General features: G+C 33.3%; 1 protein-coding gene across 1 annotated transcript; it reads right to left on the bottom strand.

The window, feature by feature from the left end:
- Positions 1–935: 935 nt before the first annotated feature.
- Positions 936–10,754, bottom strand: HELRODRAFT_185513 (hypothetical protein). The gene is made up of 24 exons (XM_009018320.1): positions 10,641–10,754; positions 10,391–10,501; positions 10,104–10,203; positions 9,697–9,932; positions 9,456–9,554; positions 9,167–9,376; positions 8,971–9,076; positions 8,710–8,906; positions 7,917–8,204; positions 7,640–7,749; positions 7,381–7,561; positions 6,566–6,765; positions 6,050–6,176; positions 5,818–5,976; positions 4,837–4,968; positions 3,847–4,037; positions 3,611–3,761; positions 3,308–3,429; positions 2,818–3,007; positions 2,209–2,324; positions 2,012–2,079; positions 1,716–1,825; positions 1,521–1,544; positions 936–1,377 (listed from the first exon to the last, which is right to left on the bottom strand). Exons 1-24 carry the CDS (start codon positions 10,738–10,740, stop codon positions 1,232–1,234), a joined length of 3,474 nt encoding a protein of 1,157 aa, XP_009016568.1. The 5' UTR covers positions 10,741–10,754; the 3' UTR covers positions 936–1,231.
- Between the last annotated feature and the right edge of the window lie 968 nt (positions 10,755–11,722).

Genomic DNA, 11,722 nt, shown 5'->3' with positions numbered 1-11,722 from the left:
TGTTTAAACGCATGCAAATCTTTTTTATAACCATGAATGATTGATTCTTAAAGAAGAAATAAATGTTTCTAAAATATTTAAATGACACAACTGATAGTTGTAAATAAGATGATAATCATGCTTTTAATTTTAATTAACTGCGTTTCTTTCAGAACGGTTCAGTTTTTGTTGAGACTTGTTTACTTGGATGATATGTTGAACATAAAAACATACAAACACACACACAAACACACAACACACACACACACACATATATATATATATATATATTTATTTATTTTTTTTTTAAAAGTTGATTAATGCTAAGTGGGCAAAAATATTCAATGAAATCTGCATTTATTTATTTATTTATATATATTTCACAACATCAGCGCATTACATTAATTTGTTGAATGTTGTGTTGCCGTGTTAAATTATATGCGTGTGTGGTGTATGTATGTGTGTGTGTGTATGTATGTGTCTGTTTTTGTGTGTGTGCGTAGTGTGCTTGTTTTCTTTTGAAAAGGAGTGCAAAGTTCATTATTCCAAGAAACCGAGTCACTCACTCTAACTCACTCACTCACTCACTCACTCACACATTCACTCACTCGCTCAACATCAATTTAAATAAAAAATTTAAAAAATGATAATTTTAAACGGTTGAATAAATAAATTTTTGTGCGGTTCCAAAACAAAATTTTTATCTCATTACTCGTCACACATGCGATTTTTTTTAGTTGACAGTCAGCATGTTTATTATGTTTTTACATATATTTATCTATATACAACTATATATATGTGCGTGCGTGAAGGTGTGTGAGTGTGTGTGCGTGCGTGCGTGAAGGTGTGTGAGTGTGTAGAAGTATGTCGTTCATCTGGTAAGACAGTCTACACAGCGCTGTCTCTTTAATATTCGAGAAACTTCAGAGTTCACAGGCCCCTAGACACAGGATGAATTCACGCGCCAAACATTAACTTTATTAACATCTCAATAACGTTTAAAAATACAATTAAACAAAACGTTGAATTAATTTTAGATTAATTTAAGATTTGAACATTTTAAAGACTCTGCTAGCATAGCGCAAACATTCAAACTGTTTATTTGTAAATATGTATTAGACAAAATAAAATCTGGTATAAAAGAAGTTTATGTACAGCCGGCGAGCTACAATTTCAAAGACCCTTAAAATTGTGCTAATTATGGTGAAAAATTAGAAGACAATAATCTAGAATGGGTGATAAATAATCCCTTCTACGAAATTAACATTAATCTCAACAGAAAGGTCACCGCGATAATGAACAAGTTGTGAAACAATTTGGGTAGGAGAAGAGAACATTCCGAAGGTATGAACGGTATGTATCCGAGACCAGAAACAATATACTGCTTGTCCGGCGAATCTGAAATACAACAGCGTTATTGGAAAATAATTAACACAATGATTTTTATAAACAATTCAACATAATATTAGTTGAAATTAAGGCGCATGAAATAGTTTTCAGAATTCTATTATAAAGAGATAATGAATAATAAAATAGTCAACCTTGTAAGATTTGTGCTTTGTCTCCTGTTAAACAAAATAGTTAAATTAGTTGAATTAACTATTCAATAATTTGTATTAATAAACTTTCATACAATTTGTTAATTATTTGTTAAATAACTTTCATATAATTATAATTTGTATAATAAACTTTTAGAATATTCAAAATAGAGAAGAAAATGATGAAGGGTGTCCCACCGATGATGAACTCGAGCGTCGGGGAACTCTGCAGACCATCCCCTCCTCTACTGTAGCCGTAGACTCTCAACTCATACTGCACGTACTGCTCCAACCCGCTGAGGATATATCTTCATGATCGTTTTACATGCAATAATCAGTTAGTTCATTCTATCTCAAACTCCATAAACAAACATTCATTCACAGGACAATAAAAAATAAGCAACTTGATCAAAAAATTGAAAAATTCAGACAAATTAGTAGGATTTCTTTAAAATTAATTATAAAGGTCAGCCTAGAAATTAACAACCAGGTACCTGATTTGTTTGCCAGCATCAACATTTTTCGCCACGTAAATATTCTCACCACGCCTCCAATACCGCACCTTAAAATGAGCGAATTAAAAACACATTTATATCTCCTTCAAAATAGAAATCATAAAAAAAGAAGCATCGAAACGAAGCTTGAAACAAATGACGATTCTCTGAAGTTGGTAGTCGAATGAAGCACTAACGATGTATCCTTCCAGTGGTTCCTCTTCAATGGTCGTGTAGACACCTCTCCAGTGCAGCTGCACCGACTGCTCGTCTATCATTGAAACTGTTACTTGCTGGGGCGCTTCTTTCGGAGCTGTTGGGTTTTCGAATGAGTATTACTATAAAAAGATGCAACCTTATTTAACAGAACCACTTATTATTTAATAGTTTAACTATTTAATAGTTTTAGTTCCGGTTATTACATTGCTCTGATTTTAGAATTTAAAATTTTTTTATTAAAACTTGGTTTTTTATAAATTCAGCAAACAATTGCACAAATTATGCTACACCAATCCCTTTGTCTACAAGAAAATGGTAAATTTACAAAGTGACTTTTCGCCAACATTTATCCAAGACGTTTACAATATATAATTTTTCCTCAAAAAAAAAAGGTGATAGCCATTTTAAGAGAATTGTCGAGAAAAATGAATAAATTCAAGTTGAAATGTCTCTGGGCTGTTATCGCTCATTATTTTATAAAAAACATAAATAAAAATAATTTTGTAATTGAAAGTGATGGCAATTCCAAAAAATTATAAATATTACGCAACAAAACAAAACTGGCGAAACGTTTTATGATTCGTTACCTGCTCTTAACGTTTTCGTCCTGTAGTTTTCACTTTTTGGACCGTTGCCAGCCGTGTTGACAGCCTGCACGTTGATCATGTAGTCCGTGTTCTCCCGCAGTGCGATGATCAGTCCGTTGTCCGTGTTGTTCCGAATGATCCTGAACAGTCCCATCTGCTCGTCCTCTTCCTTGTCCACCCAATAATTTATCTAAGTGGTCCATTCAACGTGGAATTATTCAATATTTCACTTTATATAGAAATAATACAGTGTATCATAATACAAAAATGATTAATGGCCTCACATTAATGGTCACAAATCAGATAATTTGCGATTGAAAGTTTAAAAGATTGTGAGAAACATGTAAAAAGAATGCTGTTGCATGGCGATCTCCATATAGGACGTTTAGCAACAAATTAAAAATAAAGTAACAGAAACCATAACATTAACAATAGCTTAATAATCATTATATTAGCAAATACGAAAAATTGATAAAAAGTAATTAGGAACCCTGTATCCAAGCAAAACTCCCCGCATAACCTCCCTGGTGTTTGCAACGGGCAGCCACTCAACAGTGATGGCAGTAGCGTTTGCATACACTGCTCTCACGCTGATCGGTACACCGGTTGGCACTAAGAGTGTATTTTAATATTTAAAAGACACATTTTTAATATTTAGGTGTACTTTTTTTTGCTGTACACCTAACATTTGCAGCAATCTAACTTGAACACAAACGATACAAATATAATTATAATACATTGGAAAATAGCATACATATAACAAACATGTAAGATTGAAAGAACATATGCTTACAATCTTCAGCGGACATGGCATTGACTTGTGGAGACATGGGACCAACACCCATGGGGTTGAAAAATTGAATTCTCAGGTTGTACAACATGTAAAAGTTTTGCGGACCAATCAAAACAACGAGCTTTGTGATCATTGGATCGGTGATGTTCGTCTGCGTCAATAAAATGGTCAAACAATTAAAAGAAAATCATAGATAAAATAATAAGATAAAATAATAATTGTTTTAAAAAACATACCTTAGCCCACTGGTCATCATTCATATCATAACGTTTCCAGTGAACAATGTATCCAACTTTTCCCTTCTCAGCATTCCAACTTGACAGAGGCACTTGTTCCCACGTTATATTCAACGTTCCAACCTTTCCACCGCCACCTTTCAAACCAAGCGGATAAATAACTGGAGGGGCTTGAGAAGTCCTATATAGGGCTACGTATATTATTTTGAATTTCAAATAATTTTTTCAAAACATTAGTTTTACAATTTTAAACATGAAAGTGCCGTGCAGTTTAATTGTGATCTATAACAAATATTTTATATTATTTTATATAGATGCCTAAAACGTTTCCTTAGAATATTAAAATCTTAAAACAAACTGACCATACCCCCATTTGTTCATACTGCACCAATAATCTTGTTTAAACACTAATTATATGACTTGCAAACGGCAATTGAGAATGTAATTAGATCAACTACGGAAGAATGTGACCTAGATTTTTTCACTACCTAAGATTGTAAACAATCAAAACAGCGTCAAGAAATTGCTAAAAAGCCGACCGAATGCTAGGGAGCATTGAGAAAACGATTCCGAGAAAAAACAAACTGTAATAACAAGACTGTACGAATCCATAGTAAGACATTTAGACCACTGCATACTGTTTTGGCGTCCCGATCTCTAAAAAGACTAAACAATTCTCTAAAAGGTTCAATGAAGGGTCACAAAGTTGATCATAGTTTTTCGAAAAACGTGAGCAGCTGCAATAGGCAAAAGATGAATTCTAACAGGATTGGCTTAAAACTTAGTCTTTCATCAATTGTGATTTGTTATGTTACGTTATTAATTAGTAAATTAACACAGTCTAAGGTCAATACTCCATGGCATATATTTTTAAATTCTAGTTAAAAAATGTTAGTAAATAGTTGATTTGATTTAATAAGCAATCCAGTAATAAAAGCTTTATTAATAAAAATCAAGAACATATAACTGCGTTATAAAAAAAAAACTCACGAGAATTTTTGCTTGGTACTCCTTCTCCGTAAATATTCACGCCAAACACGCGAAACTTGTATTCCGTGTATGGGTTCAAGCCATCTACAATGGTAGAGACCATCACGTTCTGAACAAATGTATCTCGAGATTCTAATAATTTCGAGAAACGTTGACGTTAATTGCAACATAATAATCATAATGTAAGCAAGTTTGGAAATATTCAGCCAATATTTAACTGATAACTGAAAAAATTCATATTTTTTTTAAATTTATTCAATAAACTTTAAAAGCATTTTGTTATATTCTAATTTTTGTAAAAGTTTTCATTGATGCAATTTATAAATTGCCTTATCTGATATGAAAAGATATTTTATTTTTAAATACCTATTATAAAACTGAAAGGTTTTTGGGTATCAAATCATAAATTAGTTATTTATGATGCTTCAGAGTGTTTTTTTGCTGATTTGCAGCAAAAACTGCGCGTTTAACAAAGCTAAAATTTGTCCATTGTAGCTTTGTTATCAATGCTAACTAATAATTTTTATGTTGGGGATTTTGAGTAAAGTTTGGTTTCTATAAATGACCTTAAACATCTGCAAATACAACAATACAACAAATAATGTTGATATCAATACATGATGAATCAGCTGTAAAAGAGTGAAAATTTTAAATACTAAGATAACTAAAAATGTAAAAATGATTTTTTGTTTTTTAATTCAATTTTACAGCGTTTCAGCTCAGTTTCGTTTATACCTATTTTTTCATTTTTTTCAATTAGATACTTTTTATTAAATATTTGGTTAAAAAAAACAAAAATAAGAATGAAAAACGGAAAATTCATTGTTTACCATAAGTATAATAAAAAGCGTAAAATTTTACTAAGTAAAGTTAAAGTTAAAATCTGACATAGTAAAACTATTTTTATAAAATTTATAGCTTTATTTTAAATCGGAATAATCATCGAGAACATACGACAGCATGGCCTGACACACAACTGACCAATTTTGACTCGCCTCCAGAAGCCTTCAGCAGTATTGAGAGCCTCGACGACGAACATCGTTGTTTTCTGTCCATTGTCAGGACCGGGCCACCATGTTAACGTCAGGTTGGTGGGGCCAACATTTGACCCCAGGACTCCCGCTGGTTCACCAGGTGGGCCTGTGTTGTATAAGTAAATAATGTAAATAATAAAAGTGCAAATTTTCCATGAAATCATAACTGAATAACTGACCTTCAACTACTAGAAGACCTTTGGCTCTGACTGATTGAGTAGTTGACTTCACAACGCACCAGTAGTCACCAGCGTGGAAGAACTGAACATTGTAAATGTAAAGACTGCCCCTGTAAATCCCAGTTCCCTGTGCATTTATCAGCAATGTATTTATTGACAAATACTAAATTAAAAACGTTTTATAATTAAAAAATTAAACGAAATTAATACTAAATAAACTTAAAGTTTTTAAATCTATTAATTACTAAAAAAAATCAAATTTTCAAATTTAAATTCTATAGGATCAATTATATAAGCCATAAAAAATTCAACACGAAGAAGTCCATCCCAACAGTCTATCACCTTCGATGCGAAACAAAAGTATTTAAATGCCAAACGAGAACACACCCAGGAAACCGCAAAAATTATTTTATTAGGGTAGATTCATTTGTAATGAAAAAAGTCATCGTAGGAGAAATAAATAATAGATTCCCTTATAATAAAAAAAATTAAATGTTGAAAATATAATTAACGAACTCTTTCATAATATGGCTCTTTAAACACATGGACAGTGTTTCCAAGATTACGGACTTTAATGAACATTATTTTATAGCTGTTGTGGTACCAGTCGTACGTGATGTCAATTGCGGGGTTGTATGCTGCTTCACAATGGAAGAATGCTGTTTGGTTCACAAGCACAACTGTATCTCTCGGCGGCTGGTGGATGGTGAACTGGGCTGCAAATATGAGGTTTTTATTATATAGTAACAAAACATTAATTCGAAGATGTGAAACATAACAACGCGCAAAGAAAACATCAAATAATTTACAAAGCAATCACATTAAAAGGATTCAAACACACACACACACACACACACACACACACACACACACACACACACACACACACACATATATATATATATATATACAATTATTTATAAAGATCACTGTGTTTTCGGCATTATTCAACTTGTAATTGAGTTTCAACTTGATGTTTAGCATTATCTGTCAATTGGTTCCAAATCTAAATCTAATTTAGATTCTAAATCTAAATTAGGTTCGAAAAAATCTAAATCTTCATCAAGATGATAAAAGTCTCGTTAGAAAAATTGAGAAACTCAACTACAAGTTGAATAATGCCAAAAACGCAGTGATCTTTATAAATATTTGTATTTATGATAGTCTAAACCCAAAAAACATACAACACATACACTTATCAGTGTGTGTGTGTTCATGTATAAAATTTTATCACATCTTATTTCTAGCTACAGTTTTTCGATGAACGTGAGCACATTCATTGCTAAATGTATACAATAAATAATCAAGTTAGAACAAATCGTACAACTCACGTAGAACCAACAATCGACCAGAGCTTGAAGCCGTCCCATAGGAATTTTGCGCAGTGCAAGAATAATTTCCCTTGTCTTCTGAAGAAATCTGCCTGATGAATAGGTTTCCGTTGGGTAACATTCTAATACGCGACGTTGGATCGGTTCCCGGATTCAATGCCATGCCATCTTTGAACCATTCCTTTATCAAAGAATTTTTCGGTGTTTTCAGTTTAAATAATATTTGCGAAGACAAAAAATGAAAAAGAAAATTTAAAACTTTATTAGCCGGCGGCGATGCCTCGGGGGAACAGAGCATAGTGACATTACCATCCAGCAGGCCAAACACGTTCGGCTGCACAGGATTCTTTTTGAATGATGGCGCAAAGGCTGGAATGAAATGATCAAACTTACATACTTAAACTTTGTTATAAAAATAACTAATTTTTTAATTCGGGATATGTTCCGTGAAGGAACAATCAACAAAAAAGTTCAAGCATTTAAAATTTGTTTGGCACGTCTAACACAAAGCAAAAATCTAATTAATTAAAACTTGCCTAAAATTCTTAGTTGTGCAGACGAAAAGCTGGTGCCATGCGAGTTCGTGGCCGAGCACTGATACATGCCAGCGTGACGATAGGTGATGTTGCTGATCATCAGCTTGTTGCCACTTACGGAGTACCTGTTCTTCAAATCTGGCGGCATTTTGACATATTCCAACAGCGTTCCATTGATAAACCATTCATTGGTGACAGAAGGAATGCCGTACGACATGCAGAACCATTCAACAGTTGAACCGAGATCTTTGTGCTGATCTTCAAGAGGAATGGTGAAATACGGTGCCGCTGTTAAGATGTAACATCGTAATAATTTATTTGGAAATGTTTCTAATTGAAATTAATTTATATGTAAAAGAAATCTAATATACAAATTTTATTTAAATAAACAATGAAGAAACTACATGGAATAAGTTTAATACTTCAATTAACACTGCACGCATTTATAAAAACGAAAAACCTTTAGTAAGAGATCTAACATTGATGCGCAAAATGATTATTGGATGGTGAGTTAGTTTAGACGCATAATGTCTTGTTTAGTTTAATGCGCTGTGATTGCTTCGAACTCAATTTGCCCTAAACTTCAATACCATCGAATATCTTGCGCATAGAAAGCGGTGCTTTTGCGTATCTACAAATGCATGTGTTGTATATGTCCCGTGGTTTGAACTAACAGACCAGTCTAACATAAATTCAAATGCAACCAAGTAAGTGAGGAGCAAGATGTACACGTAAATGTGTATAATGGAGACGCATATAAATACATAGAAAAAATTCAACAAGAAGTACTTACATTCCACCACCAAATTGACATCTTTGGTGTCGGCTCTTCCAGTTTGACTTGAAGCTGTGCAGCGATAGATGCCTGAGTCATAAAGTTTAATATTCGACAGGACAAGTACTCTCTGATCATCATTCTGAAATCTATATCCAGAAGGCATGAACTGGCCATCTGGTCGAGACCAAGTGTACGTCAGTCTATTAAAATCTCTGCAGAAAACGTTGTTAAAATTGTAAACAGTAGTTGTACGTGCAGCAAATGATGATTGCTTACGTTGCATAGGCTATACATTCTAGCTTCACTTCATTGCCAACCAATGGACTCTTTGGAAAAGCTTTTGGGAAGCCGTTAACAATGATGGGATCTTGTGTACTAGCAGCTGTTCAGAATATCATTCGAGTTAATTACCCAAATTAAAGTGTATACAAGGTAAGTAAGAGTTATCGATGGACAAAAACACTAAAGAAACCTGATTCTGTGACTTTTAACTGGATGGGCATGCTGGATTTGCCTTCCATGCCGAGCTGAGTGGTGGTCACAAAGCACGTGTAGTTGCCTTCATCATCCTTGCTGACATACTGGAAGTACAATACGCTGTCAGCAGACACGAAGGTGTGCCATTTGATGTCCTGTCTGATCCAATTTGTCGGTGTGTTCTTGTACCAACTGTACACCAGATCTACATGATTCATATTGAACGACATCAATGAAATGTAATTTTGAAATGATGCAAAAAATAAAACAAAAAATATAATTACTGTCGTAATTAGTTTTTGGTGGAATGCATTCAATTCGGGCTCCCACGTGAGTTCCTGTAATAATCGGCTCCCTTTTCGATTTTGGGAAATCATTCAAATCTGAAATTTAGATCAGTTTTCGTTGATGCGTTATTTTCAACTGAATAACTTTACATATAATTTCTTTATTTTTGATTTAAAACAGAAAAATAATAAAATTGAATTGCAAATATTGAAAAAAATACGTAAAGTAGCAACTAACAGCCAAAACTCAGTTGAACACCGTGCGTTCTGATGCTTCCAAAAGAATTAGAAGCAATGCAGTAATAAACACCGTTATGAAGACTGTCTGTTGGCTCGTTGATGGTCAGGATGCCGTTCGTCAAAGTGATGGACGGGTCGGACGTGTTGATTGGTTTTGTTTCCAGCTGTCTGGTCACCACCCAACTGTAGGTTGGTCGTGGGTTGCCATCTGCGTCGCAGTTCATCCTCACGTATCTGAGATAATAAATAAACATTTAATGAAGTCGCACTATTTGAATAAGATTCTATATCACACTCGTATAGTTGAATGACAAAATAAAACAGATTTTAAACAGGTTTAACACGATATTACACAAACTGAACGACTGAAAATATTGATTAATCGAATGACTTGATTAGGCCAACCTATTCTGACTTCGTGCATCGAAAATGCTGTCGGTGGGCAACACTGTAAACTTCGGACCTCTGGGAACTTGCTCAGGGTCATTTTCATCAAGACCATAATCTGTTTGTTGCAATGGTTAACGTGCTAATGTCAGTAACCTAATCATAATTGCCATCAGTTTTTACAATAAAATTTTTAATTTCATATTAAACACTTAACTGATATTAATAACGGATTAGAAGTGTTAACAAAAATTATTATTTTATTCTAAAAATGATGAAAAAAAACTGTGTTTAGTTGCACCAACCAAATCCTCTGAGAACATGAGTAATTTTGAAGACATACTCCTTGCTGATCTGACACATGAATGGCCTCTCAATGCCTGTATCATTTATCAGCACCCAGCTCCATTGGTTCCCTGAACATTTTTACAATGAATTATTAATAGTTGATAACAATAAATGTCATAATATATCTTAAAAAAGATTTGAATCTTTATTTAAAACTTTTGAACAAAAATAACAAGTTAACTTTCAAATTGTGATAAACCTAAAAACCTGAGCTAATGTAAGCTATTCGATTTCCTGGCCAATTTCTAACATTTTGATCAAGCCAGAACTGCTGCCCTGTCACTTCTGTGCCATCACTTTCCCACATGTACTTCAATGTCTTGCTGTTGGCGACAACCCTGTCATCCTTCACTCCATCTGTAAACCACTCCATGCTGTATATGCGTGTGTGTAGTGTGTGTTTGTGTGTGTGTGTATGTGTGTCTGTGTGTGTGTGTGTTGGTCGGACAGGGGCAACATTCATCTTGCTCTTAATTTTATTCTTATTTAAAGTTCAATTTAACTTCTATTTAGCAGTGTATTTAAAATAATGTTCATGAATTATTTAACCAATATATGCGAATTAATTTAGCAAATAATGTGAATGTTAATAAACTACACTGAAGCAATGCAGCATGAATGCAAAATTTGAATGAATGAACAAAATATACAGGACGGGAAAGTTCAATAAAATCCAGACAAATGTTTTAAAGAAACAAACAGTTAATCTTGTAATGAAGAGTTGAGAATTAATTGTATAAGTCAATAACTAAAATGCTGATAAATAAAAAGAAACTTAAACAAAACTATTTGAATTACACTGAGCAGTACTAACAACATCTTGGTGTTACTATTGAGCCAGTCATTTATGAACTGGTGCTCTTCCACTGATTGAATTTTCAACATTGTTGATGAGTCGATCTGGCAGAAATGTCACATTTTACTTTCATCTTTAGTTTATTAAAAATAAATAAACAAGTCTGCCCTAATACAGCTCTGAAATTTATTTGCAAGTTTTGTTTTATAAAACCTACTTGGGCTTACAATCTCTTTCTTTAATGAGTAATGTATATATGACCAGACATAGACCCAAAAGGTCACTGCATTTTCAACATTATTGTTTTATTACTGACCTATCATCATGACCCACTATGCTATTAATTATTGAATGTGAAAAAGTTATAAAAAAAAAGTAAAAAAACTCTAAAAGAATAATGTTAATAGAATGAGCAATCAACCTGGCATGTTTTTTTGGCATTTGTGATGGAAGTTGGGTACTGCACGAATCTATAACAGTTTGATCCAAACTC

This window comes from Helobdella robusta (assembly GCF_000326865.2).
Source record: "Helobdella robusta unplaced genomic scaffold HELROscaffold_21, whole genome shotgun sequence".
Classification (NCBI taxonomy): domain Eukaryota; kingdom Metazoa; phylum Annelida; class Clitellata; order Rhynchobdellida; family Glossiphoniidae; genus Helobdella; species Helobdella robusta.
The sequence above is the reverse complement of the archived record's forward strand: the minus strand, read 5'-3'. Positions and strand labels throughout refer to the sequence as shown.

Bases quoted from the DNA above. Each gene is read 5' to 3' on its own strand.
- HELRODRAFT_185513 (XM_009018320.1), bottom strand. From the start codon at position 10,740: ATGTGGGAAAGTGATGGCACAGAAGTGACAGGGCAGCAGTTCTGGCTT. The intron at 9,933-10,103 runs GTTGGCCTAATC...TTATTATCTCAG, and splicing joins GATGCACGAAGTCAGAATAG to ATACGTGAGGATGAACTGCG. The intron at 4,969-5,817 runs GTCAGTTGTGTG...CGAAATTATTAG, and splicing joins CTGGAGGCGAGTCAAAATTG to AATCTCGAGATACATTTGTT.